This window comes from Amblyomma americanum, chromosome 1, assembly GCF_052857255.1.
Source record: "Amblyomma americanum isolate KBUSLIRL-KWMA chromosome 1, ASM5285725v1, whole genome shotgun sequence".
Taxonomy (NCBI): domain Eukaryota; kingdom Metazoa; phylum Arthropoda; class Arachnida; order Ixodida; family Ixodidae; genus Amblyomma; species Amblyomma americanum.
This window is the reverse complement of record NC_135497.1, coordinates 107,297,205-107,320,064: the sequence shown is the minus strand read 5'-3', so window position 1 is coordinate 107,320,064 and position 22,860 is coordinate 107,297,205. Positions and strand designations below refer to the sequence as shown.

At 52.6% G+C, this 22,860-nt stretch overlaps 1 protein-coding gene across 6 annotated transcripts in view; it reads right to left on the bottom strand.

Annotated features, from left to right (window-relative positions):
• The window catches only part of LOC144113413 (protein TMEPAI-like), a 62,236-nt gene that overhangs the window by 8,857 nt on the left and 30,519 nt on the right, over positions 1–22,860 (bottom strand). For 2 of the 6 annotated variants that reach the window (XM_077646475.1, XM_077646476.1), the window contains exon 1: positions 9,770–9,923. The exons of 3 other annotated variants lie outside the window; for them this stretch is intronic. In XM_077646475.1, the coding sequence (XP_077502601.1) occupies positions 9,770–9,908 (139 nt within the window). In that variant the 5' untranslated portion in view covers positions 9,909–9,923. Of the gene's footprint in view, positions 1–9,758; positions 9,924–22,860 lie in introns of those variants that run through there. One more of the 6 variants, XM_077646478.1, reaches the window with a different exon arrangement.

Here is a 22,860-nt window from a genome sequence, read left to right as displayed (position 1 = left end):
GCCCTCCTCAAAAGCCAGCGGTCAATGTTTTCGCGTTCCTTATTGGTTATCTGTTTCTGCTTCGTCGTGAAGAGATCGCATCGAGCACTGGCAGCTGCGCCAAGGCGTGCGCGTATATAGACGGGATGTGCTCATGCTCCAGGAACAGCGTGGCTGACTTCACATGCACCGACACCTCGCATAATAACGCTGCAACGGGGCTGCAAAACTAACAGGTAAACGTACAGATTAATCGTTCAGCGTATTAATAGGTTAATTGGCAGACCCCCCCCCCCCCCCCCCCCCCTCGGAATCTCGTCGTACACAACACGCTGCTGAGTACGCAAAAAGACCGCGCACGCTCGTTTGTGCAACTCTGCGAGTTGGAAGAATAATTGCAGTTACGGTCGCCGGTTACGTACACGCCTAGCCATAAAGGCAAGCTAGGCCTGCGCGGCAAGCGATTAAAAGCAAATTTCGCTTCCCATAAGCGGCTCCGTGATATTATCACGCGCAATTGCGAACAAGTGCACGCTCCATGTCTTTTTCTTTTCTTTTTTCGGCCGTTTAAATGAGGGAACCGCTTGTTCAGCTACGTTAAGTTACTTGAGACACAAAACACTGCGCGTTAAGCCGCCCCCCCCCCCCCCCCCGGCTTTTTTTTTTCGCTCAAACTATCAATTAGGAGGAGTGAAAAGCAGGAAATATTAGAAGGTCTAAAGTATTACATGTACCGAGTCGGTTTTTCAATTTCACGGAGAAAGGCGGCACAGGGAGGGAAAGAGAAAAGTCCTTAAACAAGAAAATGGACAAAGAAAAATTAACCATAACCACCCCGCTACCAAAGAGCGAAAAAAAAACTAGTTTTATTCCCACGTTTCGTTGCTTATTTTGCTCCGCGTCATTTGTCGTTACTGTATTCGTCGAGAAAAAGAGAAAGAAACGGTAACTTTAAAAGCGATACGCTTTTGTTCGGTGTAATGCGCGGTCTCGAGAGCAGCCTCGCGTTTCAATCAACAGCAAAGGAGCAGGACGCAATGACACAACCGCTATACATGTGACTGTCTCGTGTTTGAGCGAATAATAAACAAATTTCCAAAAATCGAGTGGTCGATATATAGAAAGCAAATCTTTTCGGGAGCAAACTGTCAGCCGCGGCGAGCTTAATTTGTTTTGAAAATTATGACACGTACTGGCTTTGCAACTAACTGGAATTTACTAATTCTTTTTTAATTACCGCTGTCTGGTGGTTAGAGCAAAACGGAGAGTTGGTATAGCCACGGAGAGGACGATGCCATAACAGTTTTTTGAAACGAAGAAAAAAATTTTAAAGCCCTGTGGTGCGAGGAAATGGTTTTTTTTTTTTTTTTTCGTGCAAAATCGGAACTGAGCGCATGCGGTGCGCAGGTATAGTTCAGAGCGGGGGTTGTGTTTGTCCTGTTGTCGAAGATGTTCGATTGTTCTATCAATTAACATTTTCGACAACAGAGCAAATGCAACATCCGCTAGTGGCGTGTTGCAACGGCTACGCCGCCCAATTCGAACTGTGCGCTATATTGTCTCGCGGCGCGCACTTCCCTCCGCTTCGTCGCTCTAAAAAATGATGGCCAGGCATAGCTGACGATTACCGTCACTTTTCTTGCACCCAGCGACGACGCAAAAGGACGCGCATGCCGCGGTATACAGTATAGCGCAGGCGGCAACGCCAACCGTTTCGAGCGGGGGAAAAAAAAAAAAAAGCGAATTTCCTCGCGCCCTATAGGGCTTTAGAAAACCGCCGTTTTCTCAGTGGCAAAAACTAATATGGCGTCGTCTTGTCCAGGACTTCCGGGATTAAGAACTCGCCACTGACCCTAACCGCCGGCCTAATAATAATAATAATAATTGGTTTTGGGGGGAAAGGAAATGGCGCAGTATCTGTCTCATATATAGCTGGACACCTGAATCGCGCCGTAAGGGAAGGAAGAAAGGAGGGAGTGAAAGAAGAAAGGAAGAAGAGGTGCCGTAGTGGAGGGCTCCGGAATAATTTCGACCACCTGGGGATCTTTAACGTGCACTGACATCGCACAGCAGACGGGCGCCTTAGCGTTTTTCCTCCGTAAAAACGCAGCCGCCGCGGTCGGGTTCGAACCCGGGAACTCCGGATCAGTAGTCGAGCGCCCTAACCACTGGGCCACCGCGGCGGGGACCGCCGGTCTGCCATAATTAAAATATTAATTAGTAAGCTATAATTCGTTATTTCGCGTGATTTTTCAATACAAGGTTTATTCCTAAATGTTTCTACTTCGAACACTTTTTTTTTTAAATCCTTGAAAGCTTTCTCTAAAAGACATGGTATATAGGTTTTGCGGACTGTTAAATTCGCCTCAGGCAGAGGACAGACGGCTGAGCTAAAAGACCGCGGCTGAGGCATGAAACAAAAAACGGTCGACAGAAATGACAAGCGCTTGGCGGCCCCTTTAAACGTTAAAGGCGCGCACATGTTTGCACAGATGCATTCGGATTTTGCTCGTGTGACAATTAATGCCCGGCAAAGCGTATACGCCTGACTCCTTTATATCTTGCTATTATGACAGGAAAGCTTCCCCTGAACGCAAGTTCGGTAGACGATTACAGAGGAACACAACAATACATGGGGACAACACACGCCTAGAAACACACTTGTGAGCATGCATTTACGGCCCATTCACCTTTTATGTACCTCTTTACTTTAGTGCACGCGTTAACGTATACACTGCACCAATTTGAAAAATGTTAGGTTGGGTTTAACGGCACGTAAACACCAAAGGCCCCAATGTGCGAAACACGCTGTGAAATGCGTATGCGTTACCCCGCCACCCCCCCCCTTTTTTATATATATATATAGAAGCTAAAGCATAATGTGCCTCAATTCGAATATTCGTTTAAAATATTTGAGCCTTCAAGTAGGCTATAAACATGCGGAGAACACAAAAGTGGAACCCTGTAATGTCCAGGCACTGAAAAGGTCGTTTAAACGTTACGAACTTCCAGGCGTCACTAATGGTCCCGCCACAGTAGAAATGCAAAAAAAAGGAGATTAATTTTTCTTCAATATGATTAGAGGGTAATTAAATTTTAAAAATTTTGATATTTACGAACCTATAAGGATGATAAAACTGCGCGAATGCGGATACAGTAAATCAAGAGCAATATTCAAATATCCTCTATCAGATGGCAATGCAATATAGTGTCCATACAAATTAAAGGTTGTTTCGCCCATAGGGTCAGCTTTTGGATGAATTTGTCTCTTAGAAGGTCGTCCGTCGGACACTCGACCTTGCTTTAATGAAATATTGGAAAAGGCCGTTCCTATTATGTTAGCAATTCATGCAGTTCTACAGGCAGAAATGCAAATTAACACTTAAAAAAAAAACACTGTATCCCACTGTATGCGTATTCTCCATACTGTCAGAACTGGTTCCCTCTTAGCTCTAGCGAGATTTCTGCAAGAAACCGAAATACGATTTAATTCTGATCTCCACAACTCCCACATGTGGAGTCTCTCCTTTCTCGGGCATTAAGTTGCGGCCAATACCAAGATAACACGAGAAATAAAAAAAAAAAACCTTCTCCACGAAGAAAAAACTGTGCCTGATTTCGACTCATCCAATGTCAGTTTTGCTACAAGAAGTTTGTCGTTTACGTCGTTACCCAAATTTGCCAGCCGTTTTTCTCCCAATTATTTGCAAATGTTTGTTCTGCGTGCCCCACAGCCATAACGTTGTTGTTAGTAGCGCCACAACTGAGACCAGAACTGGCAGAGTCTTAGAAAGCACAGGCACCGGTCCGGCTGGACGTGAGCGCGGGCGCCTTTGCTTACGATGCAGACTGCCCGGAAGTTTACGCTGCAGAAACGGGACGGTCCGTGGGAGCCCACGAAGTTACTACAGACGCTGCTCACACAGCCAGTTGGCTCTGGAAAATGCACACCAGAAATGCGCGGAAAACGCGAACAAGTGTGACCAGTCCTGACCGATCTTCGCGCCCCAATGGCTCGAGAAGGCGCTTCACAGAGCTCCAAACACTCCCGGAGGTCCCAGCGGAGAAAGTACGCTGCACGAGCAGCGGCCATTACGCGCGCCGCGCCGCCTCCCACGCCGTTCCACGTCGAGGAGGCGTTCATGCTCGCTGCGTCAAACAAATCCCGAAAGCGCGACACGCGGGTCAAGCAGAAGATGGGTGCAGCGTGCGCACCCTTCCCACCAAGAGCGCTTTCCGTCAGCAGAGCGCTCGGGCGAACCCGGAAACTTGCTCGCGCCAGAAGGACGTGCGCATCTTGCGCGCGAAAAGGCGCCACCGCGCAGGGTTTGCTCTTTCGCGCCTTACTTCGCAGCCAAGTCGCTGCGCATGCGTAGCCAGGGCCACTGCGGGCGATAAGGCGCGATTTGCTCGCGGTTGAAATTGGTTCCCGTTCCTCGCCTTCTCGGTCAGGCCCACTGGATCGGAGGACGTCGAACGGGTGCAACGGCTGGGCTCTAACGAGACAAAGCAGAGAGCCCAAAAGAGGAACCCTCCGTCGCCGAAACGAATCGGGCGGCGCAGGTGTCGAGCGGGCGAAAACCGAACGGGGCCCCGCGGGTGCCACATGGAGACGCGGCCGAGCGTGGCCCAGAAGCCGGCAGACGCCTTCTTCCGTATTCCGCCGCTTCCTCGTGGGGGAATCTGTGCCAGGGACAGGCGGCAACAAATATTGGACGCCCACGCCTGCGACAGGAGGGGCGCAGACGGTCGGGGCTTACGTCACATCGGCTTAGTGACAGCCAGTGAGCACGCACGCGAAACGCGGAAGTGCTCGCTCATGCACGCAGACACGCGTTTTCCACAGGTGAGCCGACCTGTCGGCGAGAAAGCGGCGCGTCTCGGCGGCAGCAGCAGCCGGCCCGCTAGTCGGCGCGCGTGCCTGCACCGTTCGGACGCAAGGTCACCACCGAAGCGGGCGCGGATATGTTACTAAGTGGCCGGTTTCGCGTGGCGGGAGGCTGCCCAGACAGCGCCGCCCGCAGCCGCCGACGGTTCTCGGAGGAACAACAGGCCGACGCGCACGGATGGGCTGCCTTCACATTCAAATCACGCAGGGCCGACGACGCTACCGGACGAGACGGTGGAAGCTCGCGAGAAAACAAACGCAAGCGACGGCGGTAGTCGAACGAGCACGATTTATCACGCGCCGGCGAAGAAGACTTCCCGCAGTACGTGCGCGGAACACAGTGTACAAGCGAAGCGCGTCGCCCGACGGGTAGCGAGCAGGGAGCGTTCTACATGAGCAACGGCCAGCCACGCGCCCCGCCGGGGAAGAACCGATAAGATAGTGGCGTCAATATGCTTGTCAACATCCCCTGCCACATGCAAGTCACGCGACGGCCTTTTTATTTCGCCAGCCTCCGACGGCCGGCGGCTGGGTTTTACTGCCGGCGGCGAGCGCGAGGGGTCAGGACGGGGCGGGCGTCGCCGGCCGCTGTTGACCCACCCGGCCGGGAGGTTCCTGCACGTCAGCCGCCGCCGGCCGAGCAGTGTGTTCTCGGCGCGTCGCGGGGTAAATAGTACCCCCCCCCCCCCCCCCCCCGACCACCGGTTAGCGTCGCCCGCGGAGAAGAGGCCTGGCGGCGAATGGGATGGCCTTCTCACGGCACTTATCCGCGAGGTAAATCACAGGGTCGCTCGAGCCATTCTCCAGATAGCGCTCAAGCTGCCGTCGTACTAAAAAGGGATGCGGGTGAACAGTGAAGAATTCAACCGTCGTGAAACCGTGCGTGTGTAAAGGCTTTAGCGTCCGCACAGTCGCATAGACGTAATACGGCACGATTGTCAGGTAGCCGGAAAGACCGGACTATCAGATGACGCGCGTTGGCGTGAAAAACTGTACGGGTAGTCTATACTAGTCTACACTAGTCTATAGTTGCCGAACCCGCCTTCACATGAAATTCGTTCCCGGTCCAAAGGTACCGGCAGAGAAAGGCTCAAGGCACAGTCTCTGCCTGCGAGTGGCAGATAACCAAAGCCTGTCGGTGTCTGCCTCGACCGCGAAGTCAGATTTAACACAGTGCAAAACGTAATTAAGGAAATAAGTTGTTTAAATCAAGGCGTGCTTGCCCTTAATTCTACATCACATCAGCACCTTGCTTGTTTGCTGACATGGCGATACTGGAGGGAGGGGGGGGGGGGGCACTTCCGACCACCGCCTGCTGCAGCGAAATAAGCGAGTTAAGCTTCTCCTAGTTCCAGGTTTTTACGTCCCCAAGACTACACTAAAAAAAAAATTAACCTCTTGGTTAATTTAAAAAAGTTAACAAATTAACATCTTCGTTTTCTTCTTTTTCTGAACACTGTTCACATGGGTTTTAAATGCCTACAGGGGTAGGCGCCTCTACACTACAAAAAAAAAGTAACTGCAGCAGTTACGAACTCTGACTTAGTTTTACTACTTTTTTACTAACTATATACTACCAACTTCAGGATATAGTTAGTAGAACTAGCCCTTGCTACCTTTTTACTATGGTCGCTAGTTAGTGCCTAGTTAGTAACCGTTCCTTAAACCCTAAAATACAGTCAAAGAATATAACTGACACTTAAACAGTTATTCATGGGCGTGCAGTAAGGTAGACTGAGCTGTTTCTATAATCTCAATTTCATAATTAACACTGGTATCTTAGCTAAATGGGTAAAAGCCACTAGCCCGTATCTGAGAGTCAGATTTAAGGAAAGACTAAGAAAGATTTACCTGGGCAGTGCGCGTGTCACGCATGTGTGACCCTTCCTGGTTTGGGCTTTTCTTGCATTTTGGACCTTTGAGTGCGCCCAGTAAGGTTGTTTGATGCCATCACCTCGCATAATTTGTACATGCAATAAGCCTAACCCTACGTGTGTGATTTACGGCCAGCACGCTCCGATAGCTCTGACTGGTTTCGGGTATTAGTAAAATTCACCAACCAGTTTGTTTTTTCCAGTATGCACAAATTTAACAAGACACGCCAGTTCACCGTACGAAGAACCTAGCAACATATGCGAAAAGGTTCTGCCCATTTTCTTAGTAAATAGTACTATAGCTTTTTGTTTGCGACTGTAGCGGTCTTCACTAGCTTCCTGGGGCAGTAAATTTCACTGAGTCTACTTTCACTACCTCCAGTTACTAAGAAGCTAGGGATCTGTGTGACAAGTAACTGGTTAGTAGTTACTTGGTGAATTCTCCAACCTTTTTCAAATGAGCAATATATGCTCCCCACTACTAACTGCAGCTAGTGAAGGTAGCAGCCATTACTAACCTTCGCGTTACTAACTGCGGGTAGCAGCCGTTACTAACTCAAGGGGGTAACTGTTATTGACGTTCCCGTTACTAACTGCAGTTATTAACCGGGTATACACATATGTTACAGCCAGTTACTACCCCAAAGTAAGTACTACTACTTTTTTTCTAAGAGTGTACAGGCACATCGCATAACAAGACGGGGACATGAGGACCGCCACATGCAACCCTTACTAGCGAAACACTGGCTAACGCCAGCACTTTCTGTGCGCTTCCACGTAGAAGCGACGTGAGCCCAATCAAGATCTCCAATGAGGGGCCGCGGTGTCCACCGCCCTTCGATTAGACGCTCAGCTCACGTCACTGTCGCACTAGATAGTTCCTGCAGACGTAGACAACACACGCGCTGTCTGCTGACAGAAGTCACCGTGTGGTGCCTTGCGCAATCTATGAATTCCAGAATGAATTTGCACGAACTAGTCCAAACTTCTGCTTTGCTGCATAGCTACAACTGCTTTCTCATAACGCGTGCATAAGTACGGCTCAAATATAAGTTAGCGATAAGGTTTACGAGGTTTTAACGTCACAAAGACTCAGGCTATGAGGGACGCCGTATGGGCTACGGGTAATTTCGACCACCTGGGGTTCTTTAATGTGCACTGGCATCGTATGCAGTACACGGGCCTCTAGCATTTCGCCTCCATCGAAATGAGACCAGCGCGGTCGGGATCGAACCCGCGTCTTTCGGGACAGCATCCGAGCCCCGTAACCACTGAGCCTCCGCGGCGGCTGTTAGCGATAAGATTAGGTCTTCCAGGAAGACACGTTAGCAAGCGGGTCGCGTTGCGAACGCACAACATGGGCACAAACGGTGAGGTGTCAACGCGGAAACCTATTCCAGACATCCAGCTGAGGTGACCTTGCGTGTTGAAGCGCGGCCGCGTTTACGTGCGGCTGATTCTTCCACCCGTTTCGCAGCAAAAAAAAAAAAAAAAAAAAAAATATGCCCAACACTTCTGCCAACGGGCGAAAGCCAGTTTGCATCCAACCCGCTTTGTTGAGCGATTTCCATCGACGGGGTCGGCTAGGAATACGACACAAGGCACCGAACAGCAGCTGTCTTTTTCACGCCGCTCGCAGTAGCGGCGGCGCCGACCAATTCCGCTGAATACTGCCCGCAGCCAACACGAGAGAGGAAAGGGAGATGCCGCCGAGACGTCCATTTGTCTGCGGCCAAAGTTGTGCGACAGGCAGAGTGCCGCAGTGCAGGCAAAACGTAGATCAATACCAGAAGGCCCGAAGCGAGGCGAACCCCGGAGTGACAACGCACTGGTAATTCGTTTCGACCAAAGCGGACGGTTAACCTATTTCGGGGCAGGCGGATAATTTTTTTTTTTTACTACGTCGTCCTCGGAGGTCCAGGACCAGGGCGCCAACAGGATCCAGTGCAGAGGGGGGCGGAAATCAGGGTGCCACATAAAATCCGGACTGCTGGACTTTATTCGATGGTGAGTCGTCGCTATGCGCTGGAGAGCACGAGGCACTCGCTCTGGTGTCAACCGGTGATCGAACAGAGTGCATCATTCAAAAGAACGCCGTGCCAACTTGTCCTCGACGGGTTAACTCTGAGCTTATAATAATCTCCCTCTCCAGATTGTACGTTTTTCGTAGCAAATAATTACGTTCAGCTGGCTGCAAGCAAAACCTGCACCGTATACTTGTGGTAAAAACAGCAAATCACTACACAGCGAGTGTCTTCTTTTTTTCCGCCCCTAAAAAGTGAGGGAGTACAATAATTCGCATTGCAGTGCGGGCATGGGAGGCGACAACGGTCGCAAAACAAAGCGAAACTATACACTAGAAGCGCGGTCAACGAATGACGAACCTCGGCAGATGAGGCCGAAAGCGACGCATCAGAAGCGGAGGGGTCATTAGACCAAAAGTATTCGGCGCAGCAAGGGAAAAACAAAAACAGAGCCGAGCACGCGACCTCATCAACGGACTCCATTGATTGGCCGATGGGGACGCGGGAGCTCAACGCTGTGCTGGAACGACGCGCGGTAATTAATGTTCCTCCGCGTCTCCCGATCGATCACTCGCAAGCCAGCCAGACAGGCGGCCGAGCCAGGAAAGACACGATCGCTGGGGCAACAAGGGCAATACGCCCGACTTGCACAGCAGTGGAACGACGTGCCGGTGCGCACGTCCACGGCTGCCCCGGAACAAAAGAAAACGGAAGACTCGAACGCCAAGAGCGGCGGGAGGAGGAATTCGCGGCAAAGGACGCACACTACTACACCTTCTCTTCGCCGGGTCAACAATGTCTGGCCACTCCCGTCACTGTTGTTGCGCTTCTAATCGGGCAAGGGGCCCTCGCCGAGAAATAGCTGCAACACCGAGCGCAACTTATCCCCAGATAAGATAGCGCCGCTGACAGCGTTTACGGTTGTATTCGCGCGCTTCGGCGGCCGATTTCCGCGGCGAAAGTAGCACGGAGACGAGGCGAGAACAGGCGTACCGAAGGCATACCTGCAGGCCGTCGCGTCGACTTCTCGCCGGGAGCTGGGAGCGCGCGCAGACCGCGGCGGCAGCATGCATTGAAGATGTGTGCCGCCGACGAGCGCAGAAACCAATAACGGACCGGAGAAAGGGGCGAGAAGAAGCCCATGCAAATACTCGCGCCGCCGCGGGCCAAGGGGCGCAGCGGCAACGCTGGCGCTGCTCCACGGGCCGTTGCAACATAAATTAGCTGACGCGAAACCCTTATCGCGCGCGGCCGAATATGCGCTCACAACAAAAACACGAGGAAAGGCGCGCGGATAACCTGGCAGCGCGCGGTCTGCCAAGGCGCCGCCCACGGTTCGCGACCAAGGTCAGCGCCGCAGACGGCGTCTCTCTTACCAGAACCAGCCGGACACGTTGCGTCACCAATCTCAGGGACGCGATAAGCGCGAGCCTCTTTAGGGCCAAACTGGCGCGCCGCGACTGCGCCGAGCGCCAAGAGCTTTTCGGAGCCAGAGAGTCTGGCCGCCGCGTCGAGATGCTTGCTCACCGGCACGACGGGGGGACAGCAGCGCCCATCGAGCTTTTCTTTCTTGGGTTCCCCCCGGGGGGGGGGGGGGGGGGGGGGAAAGAGCAGAACCCAAGGCTTTGCGCCGCGCCGAAGAGGGACTTTGGCTCGCCCGCCATACGGAGATGCCGATTCTCGCGCGCATCAGCACACAGCCGTTGCCAGCAGCGCGGCTCTGTGGCCAGACGCGTCTACTGCGTCCGCAGAAAGAAGAAAAAAAAAAAAGGAGCAGCGATCCGCGCCGAGCAGCAACGGTAAAGGAAACCTAACCCACCGAGCCAGGTAACCAGTGTATGCCACAGTGGAGGAGGAACAGACCGCTGAATAGGTTGCATAACAGGCAGACGCACTCCGCCTCGTTCTCGGACTAGCCAAGCGCATATATATTACGCACTCAGGCTGGGCCGTTGCAGAGGTGAAGCTGGAGAACAAAACGTCCGCTCTCTGAAACTGCTGTTCGTTGTCATGGCGGCCAAGGACGCCAAGTTTAGACGGGAACCAGCGCAAAAAACGGCAGTCGTGCAGTATGCGCTGGGAGGCTTCGAAGAATAGGCAGACATGCGGAAGAGTAATTTTACAGCCTGCCTGCTCTGCTGAAGACGCGGCGGCGAGAAAATTTACTCCTTGCCCCCTCGGCAGGGCAAGGCGGCCCAGGCCAGCTCATGTGAATGAGTCCCAAATACCCTGCTCCCCGAGCACACAGTGTGGGGGGGAAAAAAAGCTGCTGATTAAGGATTAGGGCCCATAAAGAGGAAGCGATCGAGGCACCTAAAGATAGCCTGATTTGCCTGCAGGGTTCAGCAGCGGGCGGAGTGAACCGCGCAGCGGCGGCGTCGCCACGCAGATCGCTTGGCAGGCGGCCAGTGCGCGCGGCAAACAAACGTCCTGGCTCGGGAGCGGCGCAAAAGTGCGTGGTCAGACCAGGAAGCGAAGGTTGGCGGCCATATGGGCCGGCGAGCACGTCCGCGCGCACGTGCGGGCCTGTTTACTCGGCGGACGACGAGGAAGCCGCCTCAGCACTTCCGCGTTCGAAGAGGGAAGGCACCTGCTGCGTCTCGTATCCATTTCCCCCTGCCCGATGAGTCCAAAAGTGCGCTGCGCCGCCGCGAGCGCCTATTGCGGCACGCGACAACAAAGGCGCCGTGAGGATTGGCCAGACACGGCGATCGATGGCGCGTCAGAAGGGACCGGCCGTCTGGCCGAGGGGGCGTCCAAGATGGAATCCCCGGCGGCGAAGCCAGACAGACGGCCGGCACGCGACCGTTCTCGCGGGCCGCCCTCCAGAGCAGACGACGATGATGGCCGGCTGACCTTGAAAGTCTGCGCCGCCGACTGTCTGCCTCCGCACAGGCCCCACACGCTTGCCCGGCCGCCGGAGCCAAAAAAAAAATCGCGAAGAAGCAAAAGTTCTCGTCGCTGTTTTGGAGAAGACGCCCGTCGGTGAAACTTCCCGCCGCAGCGTTTCCGGGCCCGGAGACGTAAGAACGCCCCTCGGGCAACGCACGTAACGTGTTCACCGGCACCAGATGAACAGCCAGACAAGGCGGCCCGACAGCGGCGGGGAGGGAGGCAGAGACCGTCGAGAAGACGAGACTGTGGCAGCCCCCCATCCGTCCGCCGCGGTGACTGCGGCGGCGGTACGTGCGTCGCAACACGTCGCACCGGTCGCACTGGCCGAGCGTCGAAGCGCAGAAGGACCGAGACGGCGGCGGCGCTGCCCCTTCCTCCGCCGCGCGTCGCGTAATCGGAGAGCGCACCGAAGGACAGCGCCGCCCACGAGGCGTCCCGAACAATGCGGCTGCTGCCCGCAACGGTACTTACTACAGCGGCCGGAACGGACGCCACGCACCGGTCTTGGTTCGTTGGCATGGCCCTTTTGTCTGAGGTTTCCACCGATTTTTCCCGCCACCCATCTCCCCTTTCACTGGTCTTGAAGGATGACAATAGAGCTGGCCTAACTAACTTCGGACGTCTGGTTATGGTGGTCACGCTGGTCAAACGAAGGAAACAGCCACGAATAAACCGAGCGCGTCTGTCTGCCGCCTCCCCTCCCCCCGCCATTCGTTTTAAAGCAGCAAGAGGCTTCTTCCCCCGAATCCTTTTGCACGGCCGACTACAGCCGCCGACTTTAGTTTTGTGCATTACAGGTATTTTTACGCTGGAATCTCGGGCGATACCTTTAACACAACAGGATATCTTCACCTGTCCTGCGTCAATTGACCGATTCTCGGTGTCTTACAAAACTTTCCGATTGATTTGGTTGGCTGAAGAGTGGAAGAAAATGCTGCCCGTCATCTGAGTCAGATGCCGCGAAAACGTAGGCGGCCCAAGTGTCACTCCAACTCGCCCAAACGCTCACAGTCCGCAAACCCGCAGCCCAAAAAGGAACACGGGCAGCCCGAAGGACACAAGAGCACAAAGGGTGGGTTTTCACTTTTCCTTCAAGCGCCCGCACGCATAACGCAGCAATGTGAATCAATCACTCGGCGGCGTTCTTCGCGCTAGAGAAAACTGCCCAGCTGACAAGAACCGACAGCCGCTATAGGCGAGCTGCTTCACTTGTACGCTTGCGCGACAAAGCTTATTTGTACGGCCGTATAAACAAACCATTTTTTCCCTTCGCGCACAAATGCGGGGGATTCCGGGGAAAGTGTCAGACGTCGAGGCGCGCGAAATCGAAATCGAGATATCTTAACCGGTCGGAGTTGCGTCACCGATAACTTACGAGGAGAACCAGCGATAAAACGGCGGACATAAGGGTGGCACCAGCGGCCGGAGCGCAACGCAGGCGTGAAAAAGAGTGGAAATGTGCTCTGGCAAGAGACCTGACACCGAGCACATGCCTTTTACGCGCTACAGTTCCCGAACCACGCCTTATTTCCCGCCCAGAACTTGCAATGCTTGGCTAAACTGGGCGGAGCTGGATAAACAAAGCGCTCTAGCAGAACTGGCGACCCACCTTATGACTCCGAAATAAATCTCTGCGCGGGCCTCATTCAGAGCCCCGAGCACGAGGCTCGAAACCCGGTCCAGGCACTCCGCTTCAAGTCCGGCCCGGGCCTGCTTAAAGATCACTCTTCTGAGCCCGGCCCGCCAAGCTCGGCGTAAAGCCCGGCCCGGGCCCGTTCCCGCAGCAGCGCAAGAGGCGAATTGCTCGCTGCGTGCAAGCAAACTCATATACTACACAAATAAACAAGTGTCCCTCAAAGGCGCTCAAATCGCAATAACGCTACAAGAAACTGGTTTCGTAAACACACAAAGAGGACATCAGGCCGGTTCGCTCGCCCGGTTTCTTTTTTTTTTAATGGTGATCTCGTCTGTGAATACCACCGGACTTCCGACAGCGAAATGAAAAGGGTTGTATAGAGATGTTTAATCGGGGTTGTTTTTTTTTTTTTTACGGCCCGCGATGTGTGAAAATTAAAAATTCCCAGCACCCGTAGCAATGGCATTTCATTTTGTTTTTTAACGAACACGATTTCTCGGGTTGAATTGACGGCCGCGCTATGGCCGCGTTTCAGTGGAGACAAAAAGCAAAAGCGCCTCTTTATTGCGCAGTATATGCGTTAAAAGAGCCGAAGTGGCCTAAAACAGTACTCTTCTCCGGTGGAATTTCTGATAGCGTACAGACGTGTTTTTTGGGAGGTTAAGACACAAAGTTGAAGACGATATTAGCACAAACCCAGTAACGCTATGCACTTTAGTAGGAGAATGTTCACGTGAACTTCTTCCCTAGTGCCGTCAAGCCTGGCTGGGCGTCCGAAGTTACTTGGGACATTGCACTGTCGGTGAGGCTGACTAAATTTGGTCTGTAATACGGACGTACCTAAGCTTCCTTTCCTTCCGCGTCAGTGAAAAACACTCTGGACAGGTTTTCCCACCGGGATTCTTACATTTCCTAGACGTTCCGAGCAGCAGTGATGAAAAATTATTGCTGCCATTTTTTTTTTCTCCTGAGCAAAATGCAACAACAGCAGACACCAAAGAATAATTAAATTAGCGTGAAGTAAAAATTCAGGGGGGCATTTTCTTGACCTAAAGTGCGGTGGGGCGAAAGCCTTTAGCGCGGTGTTGCTGCTTGTGTCACTGATGTGTGGTTAAGAGGTTAATTAATTACACAACTGTTGTGAATCTTAAATGTTGGAGACACTGCAGGGCGTTTGGGAGGCATCCGTCTGATTGGACGCCTTTCCGTAAACACTCTCCAGCGTCCTGGACAAGGAGAACTACGTAAGCGTTGGCAGGAAGTAGAGTAGTTGTTAGCGCGCTCGGCTGCTTAGCGTAAGGAAGGTGGTTCGAATCCCATCGGGCACAAGAATTTTTTTTTCTTATCGAGTTGAAAAGCGTGACGGTCGGACGCGAGCATCAGCCATTAAAGGCTTTCGCCGTAATATTTTTTCAGCCCATATCATGACCCTGTTCCATCCGTGTCGCTGCTACAGAACGCCCCATGCAAGCGCAACCTGCAAAAGCTATTACTGCCAATCGCATTTTTTGGTACTGTGTCACCTTTCCGTTCACTACTGCCCCGTTGTATGTATAGTGTTATTACTCTGTGCCTTTGATTTTTTTTTCGCCCCTCCCCTCTAGAATGTATTTATACCCCGAGGGTATTTCAAATAAATAAATAGCCGGACACATGCCCTCTATGCAAGGGCCCGAGCCCGACCCAGCCCAGGCCTGGCGAAACAGCGTATGTTCCGCGGGCCGAGCCGGCCCGAGCCCGCGAAGTGCTCTAGTTCTGACTGACTGACAATGACTAAACAATGCCGCTAAAACTTGCAAGCTCTGAATTGATAGAAAGACACGTTGCTTTTGGCGATGTCGCTTTGCAGCGTTGTGGTTATTTATTATTAGTCAAATTCGTAATGATTTTAACATTTTCCATTAACTATTTACTAGGGATACTACAGGCCAAGGTTTATGTATTATTTTGGGGCCATTCCAAACGAACGTCACACGAGGGCTTACGCATGAACTTCAGACATGCACCAGAATCAACTGACAAGTACAAATTCAGTTATTCAGTCGTGTCAGTGAGCCATTAAAAAAAAATGCAAAAATTTTGTTTCGCAGAACTCCACGCATGAGCTCGCAGCGAAAGGATCTCCCCAGTTGCGAGTTTTTATAGAAATGCCTTACCGAGACGCCACAGCCAGCACAGTAGCGAACTATATCAATACCATATACGCGGCTTTACGCGGGTCGTTCAATAAACATGTCCCTTGACCCACTTCCAATGCGCCGCAAGACATGAAAGTGTGCACAGTTATTAACCTTTCTCTACACGGCTAACACAGAGTGAGTCACGACTGTCGCTGCATTATGCAGCTGCCGGGGTTTCGCTTTGCTATCGAAGTCCTCGAGATCGACCCGGAAGGCAGGATTTTACTTCCCTATACCGAGTGTGATCATCGAAAAAAACGTTTGCCTTTCAAAAATAACTTCGCGGATGGAAACACGTTGAAACGGCATGGCTCAAGATCAACGAAGCATGGAGGATGAGAGAAGGATTTCGTAGCCGCAGCAGCAGCGCGTTCGCAGTTGCGCTATGTATACAAGTTGTGAGCCCGATTCGGGGGCCGTATTTTGTAACGATCCCTTTCGTTTGCATTTCATCTGGGCGTGACCTCAATCGTGACGAAAGCAACGGGACGCGGAGAAGCGAGTGGCCAATCACAGGCACGACCAGTATGGTCACAGCGCTACGCCCATAAAAAAAAAAAAGGTCTATAGACAGTCTACAGATTTCTCAGACTATTGCCTTCCTATAGATATTTCTTTTTGTCTATTAAAAGTCTATAGACTGTCTATAGACAAAGGTCTACAAAAATTGTACGGCCATAAATCAATAGATTGTCTATAGACTGTCTATAGGATTTGTATTGCCTATAAACGGTTCTCTGGGGTTTGTCTATGGCGAGTCTATAGACTTTATACGGATAATTCTATGGATAGTCTATAGACTGTCTAAAGAAATTTTTGTAAGGGCGTCTGGCGACCCTGCTGTTGCCCGGCCATGACTCGTTGTCACGAATTTCGTCGGGGCAGTGCCTAGCCAGTGCCACTAAGCCTAGTGGCCTATAACGTTCTGTATTGCAGCCACTCGGTCATTCTACTTCTTCCGTCATGGACGGTGTCAATGCACTATAGTTTAATGCCCAAAGCCATGCGCCACGTGGTGGTAGCCACAGAAACTAGAAGAGCTTGTCCCGAAATCCTGGTAATGACGCTCGATCATTTCATCGCACAAGCACCGCACAGCTCCTTTTCAGAGACGTGTTGTATATAAGGGGATAAAGCTCCTTCAGGCGCTCCAAACGCGTCATTCTTCAGCGTCCGCACCGCCAGTGTGGGACGGGCGTGCTCCTGCAACGACCAGCCTGAAGTGGTCTCCCACGTCACCAGGATCAGCGACTTCATTTCCGCATTCTGCATTTGTACATATATAGTGCATGTTGTCGCTCTATCCTTTCTTACCCTCTCCCTGCCCTTTCATTAGCTAAGGTGCTTCAGATTACGATGGCAGATGCCGCGGCTAGCAACATATCTTCCTTCCATTGTTAATTTATTAACAAATAGCCACTTACAACAGCAGCGACCAATGGAAGATGATCAGATGAAGCCAACTAATTAGATGTGAATAGTTATAAAATGCGACCACCGCATGGCCTCGCAAAAGACGGGCGACTGCACGACAAGCGCACGTTTAGTGGCTTTGCGTGGTTTCGAAAAAGGGAGCATCACTGGCACAGGCCCGAGCAGTATGAAAGGGAACTGAGCAAGCATACAGTCAACGTCTGCGTCCAAAGATACCTACTCTGAAAGGCAGTTTTCCAGTATATACGCACGACCTCAAAAGTTGCACGCGGACCTGCGAACAGGCCATGCACGTAGCCCGCGCTGCACACGCACACACGCGCTGAGATGCGCCAGGCGGAGAAGAGCTGAACTAATGCCTCCAACTCGCAGCGCGCTGGGCGTTTCGAGAACAGCGTGGTCTCTGCATTCTGCGCGGCCCGGCCGAGGGCCTTCGCGGTTCGAACGGTCCCGCACAACTAGAAAGGTCACGAACCCTTCCTTCCCGCTTGTACGGGGCGTGTCTGCTGTAATGCTGCAGTGCAGCGCGCTCGCCACCGCACCACGCGCAAGAAGAGCGGCCTCATTACGGCGGGATTAGAATCCGGCGGCCCCACTCGGGACGTCACGAACCCGCGGCGCCGAGGACAGGGCGGCGCACGCCTCGGCCCCCGGAGCCCCGGCACGACAGGGGTTCGGGGAAAGCCACGCACAATCCGACGCATTCACGTGGGACGGCCGCCCTCGGATTTTCGGCGTCCAAAGAGTGCGCGCAGCAGTCCGTCGGCTTTGCACCAAGGGGAAAAGGCTCGCTCGCGTTTTCTATATTTATGCGACCGCCGCGCTGGCGTGTTCGCTGACCTACGAGCCAGTCGAGCCGCTTACACGGAGGCATCCACTCCCGCGGATGCCATCCGGCGGTATTTCGGGGACCGGCGCCTCGGTGGCCGCTACTCCGCGTCCAGCCTTGTAGCGAGCGTGCGCCAACGAACACGCTCCGGATGGATTGGAAGGAAGCATCCTTTGTTTGTTTCTTGCGCGCGCACTTCTCAACCGATGCTGGACCTGCTTTCCAGATTTGGCAAAATTGCACCGCAACCCGAGCCGTGTGCGCGCGAACGCAAAAACGAATTAGGAACAAGTACCGCACAATACACCGGTCATTGTACTTCGTAAAAAAAAAAAAAAACTCCCCATAATATTGCTTTACTTCAAAAACCTAGCGCACTGAACGTCTATTATAAACTAACAGTGCTCGCATTTTGCCGCACATACTTTTCAAAGCTGTAAAACGCGCCGGAAGTGCCCTATTTACGCTCACGGTGCACCACTGTTTCTCGGAGAAATGCAGCGAGCATTTTGCTGCCCCGATGACTTATCACTTCACAGCTAAGGCGCGGCAAATTCAAACAAGGGTATGGACACACCACGTCTGTCCGACGCTTGTCCTGATATACGAGAGGAAGCGAGTGCTATAGTTTCTTTGTTGCTTCTCCGTCGTTGCTTTTTTTTTTTTCCATAGTAGCAACAAAAAAAAGCCCCTATTTTTAGACCTCGAATGCAATAAAGGGCGCAACTTCTTATTAATCAGACGGGGCTGTTCTGTTGAGAGACCGCAAGTAGCCTGCATAGGATATTGCGTATATGCGCCCAAACCATCGCAGAATGCGGCGTCCACCACGAAACCCCTGAGACTTCAAAACTCTCGACATTTGCGCCTACGATGATGCGCGGGTTACGCTGGTTACCTTACGCCGTGCATTCAGAGGTGACCCGATATATGTAATATCCAGCTCTTCGCAGCCAACTCGACAATGAAAACGAACACTAACGATTCCAACCCGTCGGAAAATGCAATGCTTTTCTGAAGTAATGCGAGATCGAATGCGGCGAGACGAAAAAAAGTAACCAGCTTGCATCGCAGGCAGTTTAGAAGACAAAAAAAAAAAAAGACCGGTTCACTCCGACTTAGAACTGCGTTTCTATGTAGGAAAGATGCAGCTGCACGAGGCTCTGCAGCGCAGACGACGAGCCAGCCCAGCTACAGCCCTGACGTGTCATTCACACAGTCAGTTTAAAGGACAATGAGGACAATTTGTTTTTAGTACAAATCGATTACATTACTCTTTCTGGGTATGTACACGTTTACCGGCAGCAAAATACGCATTATTTACCGAGAAAATTGCGTGTAAAAAAATTTTACCGCCCCTCGATTCAAACTTCTTTCGTCTACACAGAAAACGACCCCGTGATCACCGTCTTGAAGTGAATGGTGGCGTAGCCCAGCCTCCGGGATCCGTGCTTGGCACAGCGTCGAAGCGCCGCAGATTACTTGCAAAATCGACCGGTGATGGAGACACCTGCATTTCGTTTTTTGCTCCTTCTGCTCTTATGAAAACTGCGTTTCCGGTGAGAGTGGTCCCTTCGTCATTAGAAGGCGGTAATCTATCGGCACAGCCCAACTTGAGTTTGTCTTCAGAGTGTTTTTTTTTTTTTTAAGACCCGAGAGCTGGGCCATTTCGCATAGGTTCATGTCAGATTCAACAACACGAAGACGGAAATACAAACATTGAAGCCACATACGAAGCGTTATATAGAATTAATACAGCCGCTGCCAATACAGACGAACGGAAGTAGTGGGAAAATGCTGGGCGCTATCGAACCCGTAAAATTTTCGTCAGAACTGTTCGACGACAATTTAAAAAAAAAAAAGACGTTTAGGTGACACCCTTTTTTGGAATGCGTGCTGCTAGCGCCCAAAACAACCCGACTGATGAGAAAAGCCACTGCTGCGCGGCTCGAGGCGGATTTTGAGCAAGACCTTAGTTTTCTTATGTGTGCTCCTGATATCCTGGGAACGTTTCTGTAGTTAGCCCTAGTCAAGATTGCCTGTTGCGGAGCACCTTGAAGTTTGAAGTTTATTCTCAGTTTCCTCATACAGAAACTAATGCATCCCGAACAAAAGTTGCTTCCTTGCACCTGACTAGGCGCAGGGCCCCATACAACCTCAGCGCGGTACAGATGTGCGCAGGTACTCCTTTGGAGGGAAAATGTAAGATTTTTTTTTTTTTTCTGGAAGACGACGACGTGAGCATATTCCTTCACGCTGTCAATTAACCTAACCCACACGTCAGGGTGGCAGTACCAAGTGCGGGACCATACACGAACGGCGGGGGAGCATTGCCAAATCGAAATCGCCCCCTTTACCGAACAGCTGCTGTCTGGCCGAAGGTCACGAACTAGGGCGGCCGGGTGGCTTCCATGGCATCGACCACGGCAGCTGGCCCCGTGAGCAGCGGGATAAATCGGAGCACGCGGCGGGCGACAGGTGAGGGCGGGAGGTCGTCCGGCTTCGATCTGGCCGTGACCCCGGCGGCGTGGCTTCCGAAGGCCGTTAGTCATGCGCCACCCGGCGGTGACGTTCACCCCCGTGGCACGCGCACAAAAGCCGCCCCGGCGGAAAGAGCACAAAAACAAAAGTCCCCCTCCCGACGGCGCCTTTGCGCAACGCCGGGGCGGCCGTCTGCGCCGTCACGGTCGCACTTGTTGCTAGCGCCCGCACTGAAGTCACGCAAGGTCGGGCCTATTTCGCACCGCGCAGTCTGCGGACGACGGCCGTTGCAGTGACACACGCCCGCAACAGCCTTGGCAGATGTTCGGCCGCTTACGTAACCTTTCGATTAACTTTGGGGGGACAATTAGAGGCTTCCGTGCGATCCGCGGCTGCAATCCGACGACTCCTGGGCGCGCGCGCGCTCCGCAGTTCTCGCGTCCCGTTACGAAATGGCCGGAGACGATAGAAATGCGCGCATCTCATATTTCCCGGAGACAGGCCGCTCCTGAAAGGCATTCGTGCTAATGAACGTAATCTCAAGCATCTCCGAGAACCGCAACGTCCGAGTCCGTGCCCAAGTGTGGGGCGGTGGGCGCGCAATCATGAGAGGATTCGCTGTTCTCTACGGTGGTGTCGCGCGCATTCGTCCCTCCGCAGAGCGTTGCCTACGTGTGTGTAGCAAGGCGCGGATCATCCGGCGGCTATTCAGACGGACATGTCACATGTGCGGGCAGTTTGTTGTGACATCAGTGAGCCCAAGCTTTCCTCTCCGTTATATATATATAATTGGTTTTTGGTGGAATGGAAATGGCGCAGTATCTGTCTCATATATCTTTGGACACCTGAACTGCGCCGTGAGGGAAGGGATAAAGGAGGGAGTGAAAGAAGAAAGGAAGAATAGGTGCCGTAGTGGAGGGCTCCGGAATAATTTCGACCACCTGGGGATCTTTAACGTGCACTGACATCGCACAGCACACGGGCGCCTTAGCGTTTTTCCTCCATAAAAACGCAGCCGCCGCGGTCGGGTTCGAACCCGGGAACTCCGGATCAGTAGTCGAGCGCCCTAACCACTGAGCCACCGCGGCGGGGCCCCTCTCCGTTAGAAGAAGAGCCGTTTCTTGCAACTGGAACCCCCGATATATGCTGCCACATATTTTCCATCCGTGCATGCACGGTATTTATTGAAATGCGCCCCAAGATTTCAGATTCGCCAGCGCCTAATTTGGCCTATATTCTCGAACGAAAAAGACATCACCAAAAATATCGGAGTACCAGTGAGCGTAACTCAACTACGTTTATGAGAGACTTTAATTAGCTGCTGCCTGTAAATGTCCGAGAACGCGGTGCTAGAACTAGAATAACGCGGGAATCTTTACAGCAACTGCATAACCGCTACGAGGAACAACGATAAAGGACAATCCTGCCGTCGCTATTTACAGGGCCTAATCACGGTTAACCTTATTTGCCACGCAGCACCCGAGACGAACAAGTCACAAAAGCAGGCAGCAACCTCCTCGATGCATCAGGCAACAAAAGATGGCAGTTCTTGGGTTCGAGCGTGCCCCCCCTTTTCTCTCGGCCCTCATTAGCGTACCTTACAAAATCCATAAATAGTTCCTGCACGAAGGGTCTGCTTGCCTGCTTTCACCCTCTGCCCAGTAGTCACAAAACGTTTATGTTTGCTCATATATCTGAAACCCATCAAGGAGTATACAAGTTCGTTAGCAAGGGGGGCACTCTCCAACGTAACCGAAGCCGGCGTATCATTTCAGTGGGAGAGCGTTCCACGCCGGAACTCACAAAAAACCACATCTCCACCGCGACTGCTGCCAAAGACGGATATCGCTAGTTCTCCCGTCCTTAAATTCCGTATGCGATCTGGAACGAAGCCATCAACCGCATGCTAACACGTGTCCGATTTCACTACGCCGATATAGCTTCAAGTCGCTCCGCAAAGGAAGATTAGCAATCAGCAGGAAAGGTAGAAGGGGAAAAAAAAGAAACTAAGACGGATGGAACGAAAACACAGAGAGAGAGAGAGAGAGAGAGAGAGAGAGAGAGAGAGAGAGAGAGAGAGAGAGAGAGAGAGAGAGAGAGAGAAGGATTTGACGAGGGATTGTGCGCGAGCCCGCGATTTACTTTTAATGGGCCCGCCGAATAAAATAACATCGCAGCCGCGCACATGCATACACGCAGCGCCACAAGCGGCGACAAACGTGGCCGTGGTCCAGAGAGCCAACCCCGATCGCGCGCGCTCCGCGAAGAACCTGGCGCCGGCCACGCGGCATTGACGGAGCTCGGTTTTATGCGCGCACAACGCCGCCGCTCGTTGGCGAGGCGCGCAAGAAGCAAAAAAGAACGGCGCACGCAAGGACGAAACCAAAACGGTGCCCGCTGGCAGCCAGAGAGAGAGATACGGGGCCCACCGCCGATCAGCGCCGCGCAACAAAGTTACGTCCGGGCTGGCCACCTTGTTTTCCAAGAAGGTCACCTGAGAGGGGCCGACAAATGCGGGCGCGTCTGCCCTCGGATTACGAGCAACCGCGCTCAGGTTGCAAGCGGCCGGCGGGGTGGGGGGGGGGGGGAGGTGGGGGAGGGGCACGCACCTGCGTGCGCGCGCCGCGCACTTTCGCGCTT